This window comes from Choristoneura fumiferana, chromosome 9 (assembly GCF_025370935.1).
Source record: "Choristoneura fumiferana chromosome 9, NRCan_CFum_1, whole genome shotgun sequence".
Taxonomy (NCBI): Eukaryota; Metazoa; Arthropoda; class Insecta; order Lepidoptera; family Tortricidae; genus Choristoneura; species Choristoneura fumiferana.
Window position 1 is genome coordinate 1999498 of NC_133480.1, and position 24855 is coordinate 2024352.

At 39.1% G+C, this 24855-nt stretch overlaps 3 protein-coding genes across 15 annotated transcripts in view; 2 read left to right on the top strand and 1 right to left on the bottom strand.

Annotated features, from left to right (window-relative positions):
• Positions 1-11180, top strand: part of Prestin (solute carrier family 26 member prestin) — a 55860-nt gene extending 44680 nt beyond the window's left edge. For all 13 annotated transcript variants that reach the window (XM_074091840.1, XM_074091827.1, XM_074091833.1 and 10 more), the window contains 5 exons: positions 2299-2379; positions 2806-2929; positions 5056-5250; positions 5730-5856; positions 6821-11180. In XM_074091840.1, coding sequence (XP_073947941.1) covers positions 2299-2379; positions 2806-2929; positions 5056-5250; positions 5730-5856; positions 6821-6972 — 679 coding nt within the window. In that variant the 3' untranslated portion in view covers positions 6973-11180. The remainder of the gene's footprint in view (positions 1-2298; positions 2380-2805; positions 2930-5055; positions 5251-5729; positions 5857-6820) is intronic.
• A 597-nt stretch (positions 11181-11777) lies between these two features.
• Positions 11778-24855, bottom strand: part of LOC141430945 (protein adenylyltransferase SelO-like) — a 41757-nt gene continuing 28679 nt past the window's right edge. The window contains exons 10-12 of the mRNA XM_074091841.1: positions 16843-16969; positions 14903-15015; positions 11778-13816 (exon numbers count right to left, since the gene is read on the bottom strand). Of these exons, the coding sequence (XP_073947942.1) occupies positions 13694-13816; positions 14903-15015; positions 16843-16969 (363 nt within the window). The 3' untranslated portion in view covers positions 11778-13693. The remainder of the gene's footprint in view (positions 13817-14902; positions 15016-16842; positions 16970-24855) is intronic.
• On the top strand, positions 19448-24387 carry LOC141430948 (cytochrome P450 6B2-like). The gene is made up of 2 exons (XM_074091847.1): positions 19448-20866; positions 22260-24387. Exons 1-2 carry the CDS (start codon positions 19504-19506, stop codon positions 22430-22432), a joined length of 1536 nt encoding a protein of 511 aa, XP_073947948.1. The 5' UTR covers positions 19448-19503; the 3' UTR covers positions 22433-24387.

Consider the following 24855-nt stretch of genomic DNA (forward strand, 5'->3'; position numbering starts at 1 on the left):
CGCTCACGGATGAGCCACAATCGTGTGCGCTGACTTGTGCAGGGAGAACGCGCTTGCGAGCTGCGCAGTTGACGGTTACGCGATTAAGTTATATCCTTTTACACCATTTTATTATTAAACTAATATGGCACATTGCATTAATTTTAAGGGTATTAATTAAGATGTATCCCTTGACACCAATCATTTAATAAGAATGATTAAGAAAATCAAAATATCCATAGGACTAAAACTATTATTTAATTTAAATATCTAAAACTAAAACTTTAATTAAAAAAGAGAGGTGGGCTTCTTGGCATGGTGCCCATCACGCAGGCAGCATTCCCGCGTTGAACTCCGATTGCGATTCTTTGCGCGAGAAAGCTGCCGGCGCGAGGGTTGCCTGTTGCCTCCCTTAACCTATTGCTGAGCTCCCTGTGTAGCTCCAGCGCACCCTTACCCAAGGACCTAGAGTCTCGACGCCGAAAGCAAAGAAATGATATTGGGCGCCGAGACAGCTATATTTTGTGACCTAGAGGCGTTCCCGGGCGTCTACCGCCGTCCCCGCACGATTGGTAGTTGCTGTTAGGTAGGACGCCGCCAGGGTGTCTGTACAGGTGGCGTCCCACACCAGCGCACGGCCAGTCTTCCAGGTATCAACGACATTCCGTCAGGGCGCTTGCCATCGCTCCGTACAATCTGGGGCTACAGAGCGGAGGAACGTTGGCACTAAAGAAACCCTTCTGAGAATGTCGTTGAGAGTGGCGTGGCGGGACAGTCGGTCGGCACCTGAGGAACAGGACAGGCCATGTTGGCCGAGACGGTCCACTGGAGCCCCACAAGAAACACAGTTGTTACTTTCGCAGATCCCAACTCCCAGCCGTAGACCAGCAGCTATGCGTAGTGTCTGGGTCGATAAAAGTTCTAGTGTTGGGAGAGGGGTATGCATGGAGCCAGTAACCAGATTCTGGCTTGGACACAGCTAACAGTCTGTCCGGTCCCTGCCTGTATAGGTTCTATTAATGCCTATAAGGTGGTGACGGAGGCTATTGTACTCCAGGCCTTCGCCTATGTGGTTTGGACGGGAGATTTGGACTCGGTCCAGCTAGCGAGTCATTCGTGGCCTCGTTCAAGCATGCAATCTCGTAGTTAATGCCTGCTGGAGCTTTGAGTATTCTACCTGTGAGATCTAGCGTGCTGTGGATCGAAGATAGGAATGCCGGCAAAGCTACACTTGAAATTTTGCGAGTTCCTAAGCCGCCGTTCCTTATCGGTAAAGTGGCTTGGGTCCATGCCTGCTCGCTGAGATAAATGCTCAAAATGTTTTAAATTTGGGTTTTCATGAGACTATCAATTAGGTATCATCAAATGGGGGAATTTTCGAATGAGGCAACAGCGAAGCAGGTAAGTAAAAGGGCCACTTCAACAAAAAAAAATAACGAGGACAAACAAAAGTTTAATATCTCTGAGACTGCAATTTTCAGTTTTAAAAAGGCAGAATTTCCTAATTTCACTACAATACAAGACGTATGATGACGATCAATGGCACACGGTATGTCTTCTATGAAGACGCGGAAAATCCCCTCTACCTAGTGTGTTTGACATACTTAGATACTAATGATGAGAAATTTTAAGTTTGTTTTAAACGGGCATTTTTTTATGAATGCATGTGAGATTTTTGAAATTTATAGCGTTTGAATAGATATTTAAATAATTTCATGTGTGTTTATTCACTCAACTTGGATACAAGTAGCATTTTGAAATTTTCATTATTATTTAAGTCTACTTATAACTAAAACACAATAAAAAAAAAACGTGCAAAAGGCTACATGTCTGTTTATGTCTTGTAATTAAGTCCAAAGAACTGCATAAATTGAAAAATGCAATCATTTTCTACACCATTAGTTCGTAAGCTAGTCTTCTGTGGATAATATTAAACATGTACTACACAAAAACATTCCGATGCGTACCCTTTTTCACTCGTATAAAATTACGAAAACTTGGTGAATAGCGATATATATAGCCACTGAACCTTTTTACACTTATTATACTTCTATTTGGATACAAGTAGTTAATTTATAAAACTAATAGATCAAGAGCAAAATAACATTCCCATAAGAGAAGAGCGCAATTAATTTAGTGCTTTAACATACACATTTATTAGTATATGTAAATATACAAGTGTAATGAACGTAAGTTGAATCATCTCGGCGTAACTGTTTTTTTGCGTCTCCTGTAAACTTGGGTTTTTCGACATGTACCCCTTTTCACTGGAGCCACAGATATTTGGGCCATAGTGATATAATATCGGTCTTGTCATAGATTCTGGTACCTCAGCAAGTTGGACGCAGCAGTGTGGCTCATCACCTTCATCATCACCACCGGCATTAACATCGATATCGGGTAAGTTTTATTATTTAAAAGTTTTATTGCATCATTTAATTTCTCCGCCTCCATTCTACCAACGGACATCCAGGCGGAGACTCGGGGGTACAGACCAGCCACAATCCCGGTTAAAATTCGGATGAAAAACTTTCACGTTGCTCCCAGAGGATGGGCTACGAATTAGTCCGAAACATATCGAGCTAAACTGGATTTAAGACGGGTTTATTTCATGCTAGTTTCATGTTCAAAAATGTAAGTCTACCTTTTTATTTCATATATGAGCAAAGCCACGATATGTGCATAGTTTTATTTCACTGAAAAAATCCGACGAAACAAGAATCCGGCGAAACAAAAATTCGGCGAAACAAGAATCCGGTGAAAAAAGAATTCGGCGAAACAAGAATCCAACGAATCGGGAACTAATCTTTATTTATTTATTTTTAGATTGGCGGCGGGGCTGCTGGCGAGTGTGGGGGCGCTGTTTGTGCGCTCGCAGAAGCCCTACACGTGCCTGCTGGGACGCGTGCTGGAGACAGACCTGTACCTCGACATCAAGCGGTACAGAGCTGTGAGTATTTAGGCTCCGTTTATACCTAAGATGTGCGTATACATGAACCAATAGCGAAAATACAAACTGAGACATGGATGCACAGAAAAACCAGAAAGAGACCAGCGCTGGGAATCGAACCCAGGTCCGCAGCAATCCGTGCTGCGTGCTATAACCCCTACACCACCACTGGACAGGAGTACAGACAATTTCTACTATGCACCACTTTTCTCAGCTTGTTTGTTTCTTATTTAGTCACTTTTAACCAGTGACACTAGCGACATCTATGTTTTTAGCCCTCATCGAGAAACTTAATTTTAAATTTTAATTTAATTAATTAGGGGTATGACACGCAGCACGGAATACTGAGGATCTGGGTTCGATTTCCAGCGCTGGTCTCTTTTTCTGGTTTTTCTGTGCATATATGTTTCAGTTTGTATTTTCGATATGGATTTTACGGGATGACCGTAAAAGTAACAAATTTGGAGTTGAAATAAAAAAAAATACAAAAAGACTCCAAAAAACCAATCATAATGAACCAATAGCTTTATTAACCTGGCCTCGCTCCGCTCAGTTGTTTCCACCAGAGATGTGCTGAGCGAGGATAGGGAAATGAAGCGTTTCTATTGGTTCATAGAAAACACATTCTTCGCGACACACCCTCGCACATCTTTGGTCGAAACGCAACCTTATAGTTCAACTACTTGAGAATAGAAGAGGGTTTTTTTTTTATTGGACTGGATGGCAAACGAGCAAGTGGGTCTCCTAATGGTAAGAGATCACCACCGCCCATAAAAATCTGCAACACCAGGGGTATTGCAGATGCGTTGCCAACCTAGAGGCCTATAAGATACCTCAAGTGCCAGTAATTTCACCGGCTGTCTTACTCACGCCGAAACACAACAGTGCAAGCACTGCTCACGGCAGGATTAGCGAGCAAGATGGTGGTAGCAATCCGGGCGGACCTTGCACAACCACCTGCAAAATGCATGGATTATTCTGGGGCACCTGATATGACATGATAGGTACATGAGAACAATAATCGAAGCAAAAATAGAGGGCAGAAGAGCCAGGGGAACACCGAGACGTGCGTGTATAGATGAAGCCAAAGAGAAAGTCAATGTAATGGCGTATCAGGAGCTCAAAGCATTGTCAGTGAGGCGATTACTCCACCAACGAGAGACAGGCTCTTAAATATGACGATGGCTCCAATAAAAGACTTCAAAAGATACTTAACAATTTTTTTAATCATTGTAATAATTCGGCAGCATACCTCTACTTATCATATCCATTTCTCTTTCCTGGTAAAGCGCGAGTAGAAAGAACTGTATACAATACATTATAATCATGTATATTAATACGAAAAACACCCAATGTATTAAATCTAAAACGCTGACTTCGTACTGCAACGAGAACGGGTAAGTCTTGTATGGGAGAAGACGCATTTTGAATGGTTTGACATGATCGGTTTGCTTCAATGCATGTTCGTTTGAGTTACTTGGTTTTTAGTTTAATTTATTAAAATACTTCCTGTTTGTTTTGCTGTTTGATAGATTTGACACTTACTGTCAACCCGTGTCAATGTCAATTACATGAGTTTGTCGTTGGTTAGTGTCATGCAAGAAGTTTGTGTATTAAAAAGTTTGCAGAAGAAAAAACGCGGCAAGATTTAAAAATCTATGTATATCTACAGCGTTTTTTATGCTACCAACACCAACATAAACAAAACCCAGACGCTATGTAGTTTTAGTGCTATGATGCGATATTTCATTACATTTTAAGTTTAGGATTGACTACCAGCTTAGGTACTTAATTTATGAAGATTTTCAAGCAGCAATGTATTGCGTACAATGATTTGACACGAGAGAGATGCTACTGTCATGCGGTCCCTCTGACACTTATACTATTTAATACGAGAGCGAGAGGGACGGTACGATACGAACTTCGAGTTTCGTAGTAGCCCTGCAGATCCCACAGCTGTAACTAATGTGAATAAGTAGAATCTAAATGTATTTTCTTTCTTTATTTCGTAAATTTATTTAAAATTTAACTGATTAAAATATAACTTTAATTTAAGAGTTTAACTCCAACTTATTCCGTTTGTACTTTACAAAACGGTTACTAACTTTAACCTTTTTTTTCACCAGGCTGAGGAGCTGCCTGGCATAAAGATATTCCACTACTGTGGCGGTCTCAACTTTGCGACCAAAAACATTTTCCGCGAGACGATCTTCCGGAAAACTGGGTACTTGAAGCCGATAGAGCCGACGGTACAGAGCGACGAAGACAACAATATGGTGAAGCGAGACAGCTACGCTTGGGATCCCACAATTGGGAACAGGGTAAGTGGAGATAAGCGGCAAAGCTGGGAACGCAAGCTATGCTTTGACAAGTTCGTACGTGGCACTTGGTAGAACCCTGTCGCTGTCTTTATCAACATTTGTTTGATAACTGCGGCAAATGCGGAATGCAACAGGGTTCTACCGAGCAGAGGCGTCTTTACCTATAGTGCAGGGTGTGCGTTGCACACGGGCGCAGCGGTGTTAGGGGCGCCGGCCGCGGCAACTTTGTACCTATTCCATTTTGACCGCGCGCTTCCTAGATGACGCTAAGGTATTAATTGCACACGGGCGCTACATGGGCTAATTGTGTGTGTGTGTGCGTGTGTGTGTGTGTGTGTGTGTGTGTGTGTGTAGGACGTAGGTATTTGTTTAACATGTGAAGGTCACATAGCCCATTGCGGACTTGTCATTATGGGGTTTTTGGGGAGCCCCATGTCCAAGTCTTGCTGCTGATAATGATGATGAACGTTACTCCTTAGGTGCACTGCGTCATCATCGACGCGTCTGCGCTCTCGTACGTGGACGTGCCCGGGATCAAGGCGCTGCTCGCCGTGCAGAAAGAACTAGTTTCTAGCAACATCACCGTACTACTTGCCGGGGCCAATGGTAAGTCATGAGGATGACTATATAATTTTTTATTATTCATTACATTATCTGGCTGGCCATACACTTCTGTTTTCCGCGACTCGTCGTTATCGAAGACTTTATCGAGAATTGTCCGTTGATTTTTCTTTACCAGATCACCTTTATACTATAGTAAACTAGCTTCGCCCTTTCGGACATTGCTTGACGAGAAATATTTGCAATCTGCTCGGAAAAATAACAAAAATTAATTACAATGCAGTAAACTTTTAATGCAATCAATGCTTTTAAAGCAATTCAATGGTGCGTGTGAAGTTCCCAATCCGCACTGGGCCCGCGTGGGAACTATGGCCCAAGCCCTCTTGTTCTGAGAGGAGGCCTGTGCCCAGCAGTGGGACGTATATAGGCTGTGATGATGATAATGATGAAACTTTTAACTTATTGCATTATAATTTCATAGAACCACTCTCTAAGTGTCTCTATAAGTGTCACGCCTTGTAATGTAACCTGTTAAAAGAAAACTTGTAACACCTTTTTATACAATATATAAAAACAAAACAAACCTTCATACCTATAAAATTTTTGGTTGTGAAGTTTTTTTTGTCTCCTGTAGAATTTGATCTGATGGAGTTACGTACGAGGCTGACACTTTTTTTTTTAATCTTTATTTATTATGGAACTTTGATCAAAAGATAATGAACATGTCAGTTCCCAAAGGCCTTAACTATAAAAAAAACACAAATAAATGAGTACGACTCGTGCCAAGAGGGACATACATGTCCTCCAAACCATACCACCGGATCCCCTGCCACAGGGTGGCAAACCTGCACACGGATTCTCTTACACAGAACCCGAAACAAATGTCTACCACAAATCTGTCCTCACTTTACTAAAAAAGGCTGACACTTTGTTACCGTAGTTATTTGACAGCGGTCAAAAGGTTAAAGTCAACTTCATGTACATTGTAATGTGTCATTTCTTTCCACAGGTCCTATGTTAGAAATGATAGACAGATACAACGCATTAGAGACGACGGATCGTCTCCAACTAGACACTTTCCCAACAGTGCACGACGCGGTCGTGTATTACCAAGTTCTAGAAGCGAAGAGAGGCGAAGTACCGACTGTCTCTATCTCGTGATATACAAGTTGGAGTATTTATTGTAATTTAATTAAGTCTGCGGCTATATTCGAGAACTTTTCGTCTCCAACGGCCGTTTTCCGTGCTATATTGTCTGCCCATTGCCACTTTAATGAGCTACTGTGATGCGACTGCGTGTGAGTTTTCTCTGTTCATTGCGTGTTTTAACTGGTAGCTGCTGTGCTGCGCGCGTGTCGGTCACGCAATGGACAGAGACCACGTACGCCCGAGTAGATTACTCGTGACCACGGCCACTATAACGTGGTTGAAACGTCGAGGTAAATATTACTCGTATGTTTCGCGCGACAACTCCCATTTAAGGTATTAACTATTATTCAAGTGATTAAAAACATCTCAATAAGTCACAATTTATAGATTTGCCGTATCGTGTGTATAGTTAACAGAAAATGAATTGCAGTTATTTTTATATATTAATAGGAAATACATACTTTACTACCATTACTAAAAATTCAAAGCTTTGTCAAAAAAACAGAAGTTAGCGGATGGTAGGAGCAGGTGCAAGGTTCGTTCGGACCGTTACCAAATACTTGCTTGTTTGCCATACTGTCACATGAATAACTTTTGGACATCACTATAAAGGCAGCTGTCTCACCGCCAGCGAGGAAACGATTGGCTATCGACTATTTTCTCGCTCAAGAAACGAACAAAAGATATAAGATCCTGTGTGAGTAAAAGAGACAATAATAGTTGATCGCTGGCTGTTCACACTGCCGGCGAGAACTCGCTCTTACATCTTTTGTCGCAGCGACAAGAGCTATAAAACTCGCTGAGCTATAATACTCGTTTAGCGATGTCAGCTTGGCGGCCGCCCCGCACGAGCGAGTCGAGTGGAGCGAGTAATCGCCCGTCGCACTTGAACACTCGCTTACAGCCAGCGACAAAACTACACTCGCTTCTCGCTGCTCACCCACTCGTTTCTAGTTACTCGCTCTACTCGCTTCTCGCTCATCGTTGGCGGTGGGACAAGTGCCAAAAGCTGTCATCGCAAGTGTTGCTTACAGGAGTCATCGTAAAATGACTCTTAACTATACTAGGTAATGTTATCGTTAACTTATTCACTGTAACTGCATTCGTGCCATTTAAAATAATATTGTGCGTACTTAAATAATTTTATTATGAGTATACTCTTAAACATATTGAAATTTTATTTTTGTTAAAGTATTTCCTAGCTTTATTATCTATCGGTGATGTGTCGAGTACAGGAATGTTTTAGATTTATAATATATGCAAAAGCGTAAGCTTTTATTTTTATGTTTTGGTCTTTGCCAAAAATAAATAGGTAGTTATGGGAAATTAAAGTTTTCAATTGAATTGCCACGTTAAATAGTTCGACTAACTAAAATTACGATTTCAAGCTTCCATGTTGAAACTTAACTTTAACCCTTTTCCAGGTCTCGCTTATTTATGTAAGCTACTACAAAATGAATCAAAGTTTTATGTTGTTTACCTATGAGGGATCAATTTACACTGTCAATCAATTTGTATTTGTCTGATTTTGTACCATATTGTAAATGTAGCAAGGTCGAATATTTGTGTACATTTATGTGGTCACTATATGCACTATGCCTGGAAAAGGGTTAAACTGAAAGGTTAAATGTGTGGTTACAGCCTGGTCAGTGGCGTCAGTAATTTATCAGCGTTCCTGACAACTATGACGCTGCGAGAGAACGACAGATCAAGTTGTGAGATTTGCTAACAGGTTTACTCTTTAACTGTCAATTCTTGTGTTACAAACCCTGTAAATGTAATTTTCAGACAAAAATATCGATATTTTTTCAATTTTTTTAACCGATTCGTAATAAGATGTCGTAATTAACTAGCACAAAGAACTGCCTAGCAAACAAACATGACGCAGATGTTATTTACACAAAATTAGTGTACTAACATGCAATATTAGACACTGGTAGTGAAAGAATTTATCAGCAATCCAATCTTAATTCAAATGTATGTAAATGTATGGAACCAGCTTTCGAGCGCAGCGACATTGACGCCGTGTCAGAGTCATACATTATACGCCGCTCCGTCGCCGTGTCACTAATGCACTGGCAGTAACGCTTTACTCTAAACTCCAGCCTAACTTTAACCTTTAACCTTTTGTGAAAAATCAGTTCACCTCAAGTTTTGGTTAAGTAAACTTCTGTAGTGGAACTACCAACTTGAAATTAGTCATATATTATTGTTTTGGATTTTAATTGTTTTGAAGATTTTGTGTAGCAAATAAGGTGTTGAAAAGCAATACTGTCTTAGCGATTTTGTGCTTTTTCGCTTTAAAGTGTATTTAACAAATATTTTATTCGAAAATAAGGAAATTTTAGATTTTTTGGGTATTTTTTTTAGTCTTGGGAGCTTTGTTGAGTAAAACTGATAAATAAAAAGATGAAGACATAAGTACATGACGCTAAATAGGTCCCCACTCAGCATAATGCCACGGCTGTGGCCACGGCAAGCCGTGGCGCTGATTTTCAGTGAGGACCAATTAGTTAATAGCAAGTGTAGTTCAATAAACTGGATCACCTAGGTACCAGAGTGGCCGTTCTTCGCTGCTGTGATGTTGTCATTTAATTCATTCGTCAATTAAATCATCGTGAAATTAATTACGAAGAGGTTCCAACCAGGTGTCTGCTCGATTCGATTTGTAGCATTCGAACATGGCGGATGTAGACAATATCTAATTTTGCTATTTCTGTTTCTTTCGCTAGTTGAAGTATAATTTTGATAGTGTTTTATGCGGCGATTAACCTTAACAGTGAACAGTGATCACAAAATTCTATATTGCTCTCGTGTCTGGCATTTTTAATGCGCAAGTTGTCTCCGCGTGGTTTCTGGAATTTTACTATCAAGTTGCAAAAACTACAATCACCGTACAACGTCCCTCTCTAAGAGAGTTTACCTTGACACTGGCGAAGTTGTCCTTTTAATTAGGACAGAAAAGCCATATCTTAAAAGAGAAGAAAAAGGTGTCTGCTCCAGCTTACTCGACTGTACTCGTGAATATGAATAAGAAAATTCCAAAATTTCCTCATTTTGGAAAATGGATACACTTTAAAATTAAAAATACTTTTTTATTCGAATTATTGTTTACTCTTACATAAAAAATAATGTGATGTGACAATATTAAGAATGCAATATTACATATTTATAATGACTTTTTTTAGTACAGTTTTTTTGTGAGAATGTGATATATTGTAAAGAATCAAATTTAACGTAACTAATTATGTTATATTTTTAATACGAATGCAAATTTAACCGCTCGTGCCTAAAATACCACACTATTACATTCCCATTATACCTAGTGCCTCCACGAAGACGCGTGATTTTAACAAAATTAGAAATTAATGACATTGTAATAAGAACCACGGCACGCGTCACCGTGAATGACTACCTAAATACCAGGCTCGGTACAGTCAACGTCATAAATAAGTGATAATTTCTGTACCTTGTCGCTTTCAGTCGTTACACAATTTCGTATGGATTTTCAAACATGACGTTAAAGTGACAAGGTACACCCCTCGTGTTGACAGGTGTCCATGGGCGTCGGTGATTGCTTCCCATCAGGTGCCCCGCATGCTCGTTTCCCCCCTCATATATATATTTTTTATTTTTTTATTGAGAAACAAACATATGTATATCAAAAAATGTTTCAATTTTGTATAATTGTAGTCAGATGCCCAAAATAAGGCGTTCTACTATAATCTGGTAAGCTAGAAATATGGTAAATAGTATGTAGTATTTTGAAAAATGTTGGAAACGTGGAGTTTTAGGCACGAGCGAAATTACCATCCTGAGACCCGGCGTCAAATGTTTAATGCAAGAATTTTAAATTTTATGACAATCAAGAAAAGTTGACATTTGATTGCACATTATGTGCAAAATTTTGTACGCTGGGACTTAGGAGGTTAAGGATCAATCACGTGTGAATTCCCATACGCTTTTGAACTCTAGCTAGACATATGGGCAGTGATTATGTCCAAAAATGTCCATTTCATGTTTAGCTATTTTGAACCGAGATTTTTTTGAAGTACTTACTCGTAATTTATTAGATTTTACATGTTTAAGTGAATTGTACAATACCTACTTAGTGTCATATTTTGATAACGTAAGCTTTTTAGACTAATATAGAACACTGTGATTGTGATACTTAGTAACTACGTTGTTTGTACTTAGATATGAATAAACACGTTGACTCATTTATTTTTTTACTTACACTGACACAAATATTTTCGTGGCAGTTACGTCAAAAGTAGTTTTTAAGACGAAATATATTTTCGGACGCTCCGGACTGGAATTTCAACTGGACCACCGAGGAACCCGACCGACCATCCGATAACTAAATCGCTTTACGCTAATAGTGGCGTGTGGTGTGGTGGTGTGCCCCAACACGGGAATCGAACCCGGGATCTCAAGCTTCGTAGTCAGGTTCTCTAACCACTAGGTCATCTGGTCGTGGTGGTGGTAGAAAAATCGTGCAAGTTGCATTACATTGCGGCGCTCGATTGGCCACTACAAACTCGTTGGTTTTACGGGCTCGCAATATAATGCAACTTGCACGATTTTGCTTGCAAGTCTGAACTCGGCTTAAGGTTTTCGAAATGTCAACTTATATGCGTCAAGGCAAGAAATGTCTTAACCCCTCGTACGTGGGAACTAAAAAAAAATACTGCATTCTAGTCTCTTCTGTTTTGATAAGCACAAATTCTGCTGATTTTAATAAAAATATAAAAAGATTCGCGATCCGCGTCTAAGATCATTAAGTATATTTGAATATTGGGAAGAAAAAACAACGATTTAAAAAATAAATAATATATTATGCATAGTACAAAACAACATTACACATCTAATCAATAAAGTAAATAGTGGATTTTAAAACGATTTTTTTCTTAAGTTAAACCTTTTTAAAATTAAACCCTTAACAAATATGTCCAATAGTCAACACTCAAACAAAAAAGTTTTATTTAAACCTGGAAAACCAGACTGATTTTTAACTACCTGTAAAATTTGATTTAAATCAGCTTTAAGGCAAATAGTCAATGAAGGTTTATGTGACAAGCTAGATGGCGCTACTATCGTGCGGTCTGTTCGACAACTTTGACATTTGCGTCTCGTTTGTGATTGGTCACCTAAATGAGCCAATGGCAAGCGGGACTGTAACGTCAAACGGACCTCACGACACTAACGCCATCTAGCGATATTCTACTAGTCAGAAAAGCCTCATTTCATCATTTCGTAATATTTCGTTTGATTGAAAAATACACGTCCAATATATTATGATAATCTAACTGGCGGAGTAAACAGAATATATTTTTTACATAAGAAACTACCCATTAGCCTATCATACAATTATATACATGTGGGATACCAGCTAAGGCTGCGTCCCCCCCAGAGGTGTGCGAGGAATGTTTTCGTCACGAACCAATAGAAACGCTTCATTTACCCATACTCGCCAAGATCAGCTCTAGTGGAAACAGCTCAGCGGAGCGAGGTTTTTGTATATATAAAACAAAAGAAGGATGTGTTTCGAAGTATTCAGCCACTAGACGGTCGAGAGTTGCGTGGGCAAACCCAATAAGTCGAAATAATTGACTGTTGAAAAAAGAACACTATAAAAGTTTAAATTAGAAGTTTCTATGAATTACTAGTTTACCCGCGGCTTCGATCGGGTAGTTAAGTTACAATTAAAATTCCGGGATTTTACAAAATTCCCCTGGGTATTCCCAAAATTTATATCGTGGTCTTCATTGTCGTTGTACTAAGAACTGTACAAAATTTCATGACTCTAAACCCAGCGATTGAAATTTCGAGATTTTATCCCTATCCCGTGGGAATATCGGGATAAAAAGTAGCCTATGTGTTATTCCAGACGTCCAGCTACCTACATACCAAATTTCATCCCAATCCGTCCAGCCATTCTAGCGTGAAGAAGTAACAAACAAAAATTCCCGTGGGAATTCCCGAAAATTACATCGTGGTTTTCATTAATAGAAATAGAAATCATTGACGTTGCATTAAAAGCAACCACGCCAAATTTCATTACTAAGCCCAGCGGTTGTTATTTAGAGATTTTATCCCTATCCCGTGAGAATATCGGGATAAAAAGTAGCTTATGTTGTACGCCAGATGTCCAGCTATCTACATACCAAATTCATCCAAATCCGTTCAGCCGTTTTAGCATGAAGGAGCATCTATAATATTAGTAGGATTAGATCGAGTTATTGGGTTGACCACGCAACCCTCTGGGTTTGTTTGATCAATTTCCCAGAATCTGCTACTTAGTAGCAAAATTTTTTCCCAATATGCTTTTTTACTGAATCTTATTTTTTCCCAAACAGATTCGACACAGAAAAATAGGTAGGTTTAGGTTATGTTAAGTTTGCATCGGCCCGAAGGAGCTCCGTCGACACTGTGTCTGTGTCTATTTTGATTGAAAAAAAAAACGCTCCTGTGAAAATAAGCTTCAGCAAGAAATGATACTGGGAAAAAAAAAACATTCGGAAAAAAATGCGAACGGAAATTTTGCTACTAGGTAGCAGATACTGGGAAATTGATCAAACAAATCCCGCTACACGCCCTCGCTACGCATCCTCGCACCGCTCAGCGACCTCACACATCTCTGGTCTCAGCCTAATTCAAGTTTTAAAATGACTGAATTAATTATTCATTCAAAGTCTGGCTCAGCCGTTTGTGTAGTTATGGCACTATATTTCTAGCTGGAACAGCTGAGCTTCAGCCCGTAGGACCAGCTCGGCGGCTGCGCGGAGTAGCCCAGCTTCTCAGCCTCCTCGTTCACTTCAAAAGGTTTCCGGAACAACTCCAGCAGAAATCGTACCTAAGAAAAGTTATAATTATTTAAACTTTCGCAATACTCATTTATAACTAACTAATGTTTACCCGCGGTTTCGCACACGTAAATCATTAGATATAGCAATGAGGGCTACCGTTTTCGCGCTCACCAGTTGGCGCCACTGTAGACAAAGGACCTGCCTGAAGTATAGTGGTTAGTTTGTTATTACGGGCGTGAAAACAAAATTTACATTTAAATCATATGTAATACCTTAAAACCGTACCATAAAAATATCAAGCATGCCCCAGTGTTGCGTAGTCCCGTTTTGTTAGGAAAAAATACAAAGTGAGACATGGATGCACAGAAAAACCAGAAAAAGAAACCAGCACTGGGAATCGAACCCAGGTCCTCAGCAATCCGTGCTGCGTGCTATAATCCGTACACCACTGCTGGACAGGAATCTTGACACGAATTTTTCCTATGCATACATATCTCAGGTTGCTCTTTTCTACTTAAGCAGCAGCACTAGCGACATCTATGTTTCGTCGAGAGACGTCACATTCTTTTGGAACTAGCCGCTCACACAGACAAAAAGTTTGGAAATTTGGAGTTGAAATTAAAAAAAAAATACAAAAACACTCCAAAAAACCAGTCATAGGTTTCCGAAAGACAAAACTGTCTCAAAACACAGACATTCATTGCCCCGTAACGCATATTTACCATAATTAATTTCAGACCTCTCGCTACACTAGCGCCTCTAGCGGCGAATTCATACGCGATAGCCCTCATTGAATTGAAATTCAGGGATTTTACAAAATTCCCGTAGGTATTATATCGTTGTCTTTATAAACGTTGCATTATAAATAACAGCGCCGAATTTTTGACTTTATACCCAGCGTTTCACACATTTCGAGATTTTATCTCGATCCCTTGAGAATATTGGGATAAAAAGTAGCCCACGTGTTTTTCCAGATGTCCACCTATCTACATGTTAAATTTCATCCAAGTCCGGCCAGCCGCTTTAGCGTGTAAGAGTAACAAACGTTTACACATACACACACACATACCGACATTTATAATATTAGTAGGAAAGATGATTATTTCTCAAAGTTAACTTATGAATGAAGGTACCTTCTGGAAGTCATTTTTCTCTGCGTCAGCGATCGCGTCCTGCAGCATCCAGTTGCGAGGCACGTACACGGGGTTGACGGCGCACATGCGCGCGCGCCGCTCCTCCTCGCTCACTGCAAACCAAAACACTTGTGTAACGAGGGCTATCGCGTATGAATTCGCCGCTAGAGGCGCTAGTGTAGCGAGAGGTGTCCGAAAAATGTAACAGTTTTTTGGTAAGCTAAGTACGCGGGTTTTATTTAAGAAAGAAAGAAAGAAAGAAAGAAAAGTTTATTTTGGCTCCAAAATGTACACCTAAAACTAAGACTAGAACTAGCACTAAACTATGTAACTAGGTGACACGGCAGGATACCAAAAGGGTCTCCACTCAGCATGTGTTGCCGCACATTATGTGCAGTAACGCTGGTTTTTGTGGAGCCCAAACGTTAAATCAATTACAATTAATTAGAATAATTTTGTGAATATTTTACAATACCTGAAATTAATTATGGCAAACTGCGTTAAGGGGCAATGAATGTCTGTCTTTTGACACAGTTTTGTCTTTCGGAAACCTTTTTTCTTCCCTTTTTTTCGAACAAAACGGGACTACGCAAAACTGTGGCATGCTCGATATTTTTATAATACGTTTTTAAGGTATTGAATACGATTTTAAGGTAAATTTTATTTTCACGCCCGTAATAACAAATTAACAACCTATACTTCAAGCAGGACCTCTGTCTACAGTGGCGCCAACTGGTGAGCGCGAAAACTGTAGCCAACGGCGGCCTTAGGGGGTGGCGAACAGGGCAAACGCCCGGGGCTTTGCTCTTGCTGGGGCCTCGTCCAACAACCCAAGCATATTTAAAAAAATATAGATTATATAAATATAAAAATATGGCGGAGGAATGAAAAAAATAATTGTATTGTAACAATATGGGTATCAAATGAAAGCTAATAATTAGCCCATTCTAAATATATATGGGTTATAATACTTTAAATCTACCGTTTTCACATAAATATTAAAAAAAGTGTAAAATAAAACATTAAATTAAAAAATGAATGAATGAAAACAGATTGACTAAGCAGATCTATAAGACGAGCGTGAATGGGAACGTTGGGAGAGGAAGGCCTAGACGAACGTACCACGATCAAATCGGGGACGTTCTGAAGAAAGGTCGGGTCAGGAGTACTCTAAACCGACGTGCATGCATGAAAAGATTGATGAGTGTAGAGGAAGCGAGAGTTGTATGCCAGAAGCGTAGCAAGTGTAAGGATGTAGTCTCTGCCTACCCCGTTGGGAAAGAGGCGTGATTTTATGTATGTATGTATGTGTAAATTAAAAAAAATCAAAAAACCCGACTGCCAAAACTAAAAGGAAGAAAATAAGTCTAGTGGTCTAGAACTCTGTTAAGTAGCTAATATAAAGTTCAACAGTTGACAGGGACCCATTTAAATCATGACGCTCAAAAACACTTAGTAATGGGTCCCGACTGTTGAACTTTAAACGGGTTTTTTGTGTTTTTTTAATTTAATGTTTTTAATAAAACATATGAAAATGTGTTTTTTTTATTCTCCTTTACTATACCTTTTTTTTGCATTCATCATCATCATCATCATCCCAGCCTATATACGTCCCACTGCTGGCACAGGCCTCCTCTCAGAACAAGAGGGCATTAGAAAAAGGGTAAACAATCTTGACGAGTGTTTTTATTGAAAAACGTTTGCAAAAAACAGTAACGATTACTTATTACACCAAAAGCATGTAAATGATCATAACGTCCTTGCTGATTGTTACATATTTGCTGTGAATTATTTTTCAAGTGTTTTTCAATGTAAAGACGCGTCAAGATCGCTTGCCTTCTTTCTAATGCTAAAGAAACGAAGTATAACCAGCCTTAAAGTTTGTAGCTATAACAAAAATACAAGGTGCATGTATATTCTATAGACCGTGGTATACTCACCATTTTCTTTGGCAAGCCTGGCCCGGTACCGGTCAACCCAAGCACCCCACGACTTCGCCTCCCGCACCTTGTTGAGTGACCATTTGGTTTCTAGGACCGTCGTATTGTCTAGATCCTTCACATCTATCTGAAATATATAAAATGAAAACCTATCTGAAAATAATAGAAAAAAAATATTTAGAGAGGTCATAGGTCAGGTCAAACTATTAGGCCACCACGGCTTTAGGTACATATAAAAATAAAAGTCCTGACTGACTGAATCATCTTCACCACAAAACAGATAAGTACAGAAGTCAATCTCATGTATGTACTTCACTTTTCATACCTACGCTCGGCGGTCGCTCTAAGGTTGTCAACTATGGCTTATGCACAAAAAACTATTGTGGTAGTGACACTCGTATCTAGTTGTTGGATTTATTGTTGAGCATGAAACGGGAAGAATGGAAATATAAATTAATAATAACCAAAAAGTGTAATAAATTCGCATTCTCCATTATTGCACAAAAAAGTTCACAGACGCGTGTCTCAAGCGGATGGCACTCGCGCTCGCACTGGTCCCAACCGGTCCGAGATATCGTGTCCGTGAGCAGTGTCTATGTGTGCGTTGCTCGAGCGCACTTTGTATGTAGATTGATTTCTGTAATAGCTGTTACCAATCTGTTTTGTGTCTACACACCCAGCCGAGATTATTACAGTATGATAGGTAGTATACCAAGGTTGCCTTCATGACGTAGACAAGGAATGAAGATGGGTTTTTGAAAATTCCTTCCGGATATTCATGGATACCTACACATTTGTACTGAACGCTCGGTGTACCATCGAACCAACTGAATCGTGACCCACTGTGGAACCTTGTCGTAGAAAGTCATAGTGACATCGCATTGCTTGACAAGGGAATTTATTGTAACACTTACTGTGAGAACGTTCTACGGTGGGTCAGGAATGAAATGGTTCGACTGTACAAGTCCGACTCACACTTGACCAGTTCTTTTCTTAGTTTTTCTACGTGCCTGAGTTAAAGAGCTGTCCGTGGCCTATTTACAGTTTTTTTTTTCATATGTGCTGCTTTCCAATAGTGATAAGTAAATAGCACTTTAAATGATTAATGTTTAATTCTAGAGAGCAACAGTTCACTCAGTGTGATAAGAAACGAGCGTAGGAGTATAATAGGGTGAGATCCAAGCGTAAAACCGTGCACCAAACAGCAGCCTATGATTCTCCCATTTATCCGGAAAGACAGACGACTGAAGCGAAATCCATTATTTAATAGACCGCATTACTCGTAAATTCAAGTGAAATGTGTGTTCAAACGTCAGTATTACGAACCAAAATCTTGCTACGAGTTTTTTTTTAATATTATTATTGTACCTGAATACACATATCATTCATTTTTTTTTTCATCTTAGGCCTCTAGGTTGGCAACGCATCTGCAATACCCTTGGTGTTATAGATGTTTATGGGCGGTGGTGATCTCTTACCATCAGGAGACCCCCCTGCTCGTTTGCCGTCTAGTCAAATAAAAAAAAATATGTAGGTACTTGTTTAGAATGTTAATAAAGTGCAAAAGAAAAGACGCGGATCTAAATAGCTGTAAATAAAAAAATAAAAACGCTTTTTTTAGTCACGTTATGAAACTTACTTCAAAATGTAAACTGCTATTTTTATATGTTTTATGTATGGTCGACCAAGAAAGTGTTTTACCAATTTGAATGACAGTTCCTACATCAGAAATAAAACAATAAGGCTCATTGTCATATTGACTTGTGAATAAAAATAGGCTTTGACGTTTTAAGCGCTAGAAATTACATCAAGCCTTAGGGTTGTAAACCAATTTCTTGGTCGACTATACATTAATGAGTTAAACAATACAATAACAGGTACATAGGTGCAGAATTTTACGGCGGGATCTTAGACTATAAGCAATGAATACTGGCATTAAATGCGCCAATAAAGTGCAGCTTATTGAACGTTAAGGTGACCATGTATTCCGTGTGTTATTTGAGTTGGTCATTGATTTTAGTGTTTTATTTTTTGAGACGCGGTCGTTTAGGAAACAAAATAAGGCAAAAATTAAAGTTGAAAGCAACTAAAGTGCCACACCTATCCCATCAACATCACTTAGGTATTTAAACGCATTTGTTTTGGGTTAGAAATGTATTCTTCTCCTATTTAATAATAAGCCAGAAGATTTGTTAGAACGAATAACTAATACAGAATTAACACCAAAGAAAATAAATTACACCTATATGGTTATATTATATACATTATTTGTTTACTGATTTACATGCATTTAAAAAATCTTCTAAAAAATAAATTAATGGTTAATTTCACCTAAACAGCAGCTGACACTGGGTATCACAAAACTAATTATTAATTTACTATAATACATGTATGTATGACTTTGGTACCTAATTACTCTATTTATATATCTACTTAATTATGTTTACTATAACATACAAAATTACCTATTTCTGCATACATCTGAGGGCCTCCAAACGAGCTATAGACACCAAACAAACAATATCAAATTCCACGCATAACAATATCCCTATAAAGTCCACAAAAAAACTGCTAAACAACTTTTGAAATCATGGCCACCAGTAACCAGTTACGCCTGTTTATCAACAAATACCGGTCGTCAGTCACACGACGACCGGCACCATGGTCACCGCCGTATTACTCGCTTTAATATTACTAATAGCCTACATATATCACTTATCAACGAGAAAATTCGATTACTGGAAAAAGAAGAATGTGCCGTACGAAAAGCCAACCCCGTTTTTCGGTAACTACGGCAAGCATATCCTCACTAAGGAGTATTTAGGATGGACGGTGCAAAAACTGTGCAAAAAATTCCCAAACGAACCGTATTTTGGCGCGTTTTTTGGAACAGAACCAGTGCTGATACCGCAAGATCCTGAAATCATCAAGCTTATTCTTACAAAAGACTACACTTACTTCAGCGGCAGAGAAGTATCCGATTATTATCATAAAGAAGTATTAACGCAGAATCTTTTCTTCTCAAGCGGGGACCGATGGAAAGTAATGAGGCAGAACTTATCACCGATATTCTCCATTTCAAAAATGAAGAACATGTTTCATCTAATAGAGAAGTGTTCGCGCATGTTAAGTGATCTTATTGAGAAGGAATTAGAGAAGTCTGATATTATTGAAGTAACCGACGTTATGACAAGATATACCATGGATTGCATCTGTTCTCTGTCCTTCGGTGTCGACACAAACACCATGAGTGACGCAACAGATAACCCTTTCCGAATCATGGGGGAACTGATATTTGCTGGCTCCAGATATAGGGCTTTCAAGGCATCCGCACGTCTCATATGGCCAGGTATTTTTTACGGCATAGGAATGAAGAACTTCCCCCCCGAAATCGCGAGGTTCTTCAATAAGTTGGTGATAGGAATTTTTAACGAGAGACAGAACAAACCATCGCCGAGGAACGACTTTGTTGACATAATATTGGCGATGAAGACAAACGGCAGGTTGTGCTTTACAGGAGATAGCATAAAAGGGGATAAGAAGGTTGAAATGGTGTTGGACGATGAGTTGGTAGTAGCTACTGTCGTTGGTCTATTTGCTGCAGGGTTTGAAACATCAGCAACAACGCTAAGCTTAGGTTTGTATGAACTGGCTAAAAACGAGGAAGCCCAGGACAAAGCTATAGAAGAAATTGATGCATATTTAGAGAGAACAGATGGTAAGATTACTTATGAATGTATCAATGAGTTACCGTACGTGGAAGCTTGTATGGAAGAAACGATTCGTTTGTATCCTGTCCTGAGTGTCGTGAATCGAGAGGTGACGGAGGACTATACTTTGCCTTCTGGAGTTAAGCTGGAGAAAGGGTTGAGGGTGCATCTTCCGATATACCATTTGAACCACAATCCTGAGTTTTTTGAAGACCCGGAGACATACCGTCCGGAAAGACTGTACGGTGAAGAAAAGGCGAGAGTGCGGCCTTATACGTTCATGCCTTTCGGAGACGGACCCAGAATCTGTATAGGTATGGTATATTTTGAAATATTTTATAGTTGTGTAGCAACTCCTAGCTTCCAAGCACTATCTACGAGTAGTCATCAAATACATTCATCAAAAGTAGGTACCTAGGGATATTTTTTATCCTTTAACAGTTTTAAACATTTGAATATAAGCATACTATTAAGTCAAAACATCAAATTTGTCTAAACATAATGAGTAACTACCCCAAGACTTTTTTGATGTATGTAGATCAACTGCAACATTCTGTATCGTGCTATTGAAGTTACCAAATACAATTTCATCGAATTTCGGTCTCCCTGCCTGCCAGGAGAGATCTCACTAATGTGGCCTATCCTCACAGATGCTTCTATTTTATCAACAAACTGCAATCCTCATATTCTGTCTGATAATTATGTCTGGCCAAGGCATATAGACTCAGAACTGAGACAAACTGATCTGGAGGGCTACTACGAAATTCAAAAATCGAAGTTCGTATCGTACCCTCCCTCTCACTCTTATATTGAATAATATAAGTGTCAGCGGGACGGCAACATAAAAGTTCGAACATGCTAGTATCCACTAGTAATAACTAAACAAACGGCTAAAAACCGGACAGTTAGCTTTGTAACTGATAGTAAATTACAGTACCAGACAGACAGGTAACTGACAAGATTTCATATTTCTAAGACTATAATTTGATTCGTTCTCTGTATTCTGTTTGGAAAGAGAAAAACGCTGATATTTTTAAAATTTCGCTACAACTATTAATTAATTTATTACAATTTTTTTAAGATGTGCTTATTCTAAAAGGGCATAACTCCAAAACTACGACACAATAGATCCATTACTTTTGTCTAGTCTCTTAAAAAAAAGATCACGTAAATCTGACGTAGACGTTGCATAGAGACAATATCAAAATTATGACAGCTCCTTTTTCTGGTAAAGGCAAAGGAAACATATCTATTCTGTACTAGTGTTGGCAAATTCAGACATATTTTTTCAATTTTTTGTATTTTTTTTAATATGGAAAAATCAATTATAATAAATATTTTCCCATGTTCAGGAGGCAAAACTCTTTCGATTCCTGTAGTAATTAACAGATGTTAAAAAAATGAAATCTTGTCAATTGACACCGCTCTCTAAGAAACCGCGCCATTTTGTTGACATAGACAACGTTCTAGTGACGTCATTCACCGCTTATTACGGTCGCTATAATGACGGCACGGCTTGTCCTGGGAAACCAAAGCTTTATTACCTTGGCAGTAGAGTCAAGTGTCGACGACCAGTATGAGCACCATAACCGCTCATCCACTTCTGCTGCTGACAGTACCTACACTTAACTAGTTTGCTAATGTCATTCGGAACCGAAACCAAACATCGGTTTTCTTTTTCTTCCTCATTTGTACTTTCCTCCACAGGTTTACGTCTAGCCAAGATGCAGGTGATCCCGGGCTTTATAACGGTGCTCCGTAAGTACCGGGTGGCCCTGGCGCCTGGCACCCCCCGGACCCTGGATTTGGAACCCAAGGTGCTCGTCACGTGCCCCATAGGGGGCGTCAAGCTACGCTTCATACGCAGAGACGGAAAGTAAATAAGTACTCGCCATTTCCACCACAGAACTTTGGGAGTGCCAAAGTTCGCATACTCTTCGCAAGTCATACCGTAATTTTTGTCCGAATCATCGTTTGTCAGAATTTTTCCCCATTGAAACCATAAAATTATCTGTTTTTTTAAACATTTATTGGACTCTGAGAAAAAAGAGTTATGACAAACGATCATTCTGACAAACATTACATTCGGACTTTCGATAAGTATGCGAGCAGTCCGTCCGTCCGTCTGTCACCAGGCTGTATCTCATGAACCGTGATAGCTAGACAGCTGCAATTTACACAGATTATGTATTTCTAAATATTTAAGAGGGGCTCCCATACAATAAATGTGTTTTTTTTTGTGCTAATGTCTAATGTTGTATATGTAGATAATGGTACGGAACCCTTCGTGCGCGAATCCGACTCGCACTTGGCCGATTTTTATTGTATCGTTGTCGATAGTTGAAATAGAAGAAACAACGGTCTATTGAATGAGAAAAATATGTTTACTATAAATAAAATTTTGACCAACGGAGAGTTTTGAATAGAGCAACTTAAAATTACGTGCAATCCTTCTCCTACGTGAAATTTGATATTTTTGTATTACGAGTAATTAATAATTAATTTCTCAACATTATATAGGGCTAGTCTGTTTTCTTCATCATTACATTTCAAAACAATTTATTTTTAACCCCCGACGCAAAAAGAGGTGTTATAAGTTTGACCGCTGAGTCTGTATGTCTGTCTGTGGCACCGTAGCTCTTAAACGGGTGAACCGATTTGAATGCGTTTTTTATTATTTGAAAGCAGGGTTTCTAGCGACGGTTCTTAGACATGTTTTATCAAATTATGATTGATTTTTTGGAGTCTTTTTGTATTTTTTATTTCAACTCCAAATTTGTTACTTTTACGGGTATCCCGTGAAACCATATCGAAAATAATTTTAATTTATCGATTTTCGAAACATACAAAAAGACTCCAAAAAACCAATCTGAATTATTCATCCTTATATTAGTAGAAACGGGCCATCGTTCGTATGCATCAATATTCATAACACACTGGAACGGGCGGGCAAAACGCTTGTGAGCCTTACCCGACTATATTTATACAACTATCCTGTATCCTGTTAATAAATTTAAAATCTTGTTTGTGTGTGCGTGTGTAATGTATGTGTGTGTTGGCCGGCTGGACGGATTTGGACAAAATTTGTTATGTAGATTAGATAGCTAAACGTTTGGAATATATAAAGGCAAATCCGGATCTGAAGATTCAAAAGAGTCAGATCCTTAAGCGGATCAGAATCCCTTATTGACGCCTTTCAAATGCTATCGACTGAGTCCGAGTAGTTACTAACTCCTACCAACCAATTGGATCGAGCGAATCGCGATTGGCGATTCAGCACTAGCTTCACTTTCGTTCAATCACGTCGGATCGGAGCGGATGTCCGCCGTCCCGCTCACGCTGATAGCATTTATTACGAGAGGAAGAGGGATAGCATGATACCAATTTCAGAGCCGCAGTAAGTTTGTAGACCAAAGTGACTCACAGATTCAAAAGAGTCATTAGGACGAATCGGTACTTCAGTACCTCGGTACCAAACCGAGCCGGATCGGCCATAGACAAATCTAATAATCGCTCGAAAGAACCGGAGTCAATAAAGGACTCTGAGTCGGAAAGCGGGATTCGGTACCGATACCGGAGCTGGATTTAGTTAATCAGATCCCTTGTCGGAATCGAGATTACCCATGTTTAGTTTAGAACAACACCGGATATTTTATCCCGATATTTCAGTCAGATCTGACGGTTTAGGGTAGCAACATAGAAACAATGATTAAGTGAGCATTTAACTCCCGAATTCTTATCAAATAATCCAAAGAAAATACACATAATGCACTATGAAACAATGTTTTGCTGTAATTAAACTTTTATTGCACAGTATTAAAAGTTATTATTCCAATCAAGATTTGATTTATTCGATTCACGTTATTTAAGTAAACACCAGACGTTTGATAAGATTCTACGTACAATTTTCTTATCGACTAAAGCTTGTTATATGCTACGTTATCAACAGTTACTTAATACTAAATATTTATATAAAGAGTAATAAAGAAGAGAATCACTTTAAAGTGGCTTTATTTCTTTAAATATGCAAAACGCTGATTTTCAGCCAGCACAGTTGGTGCTGCTTGGAAATGGTCTTTCCGCATTGATTAGTTTTATTTGACGGATAAATGTGATGCCGTCTCCGTCTATTCGCACAAAACAAACGGAGACGGCATCATATTTAACCGTCAAATAAATTTAATGAATGGATGGTAAAACAGGGGGTCTTTCTTTCTTTCTTTCAAGTGTTTAAGTTTTTAACAATTTTCGACGCAATTCCTTATGTTTATCTTGTTCTTGTTTTGTTTCCGGACCACGGTAG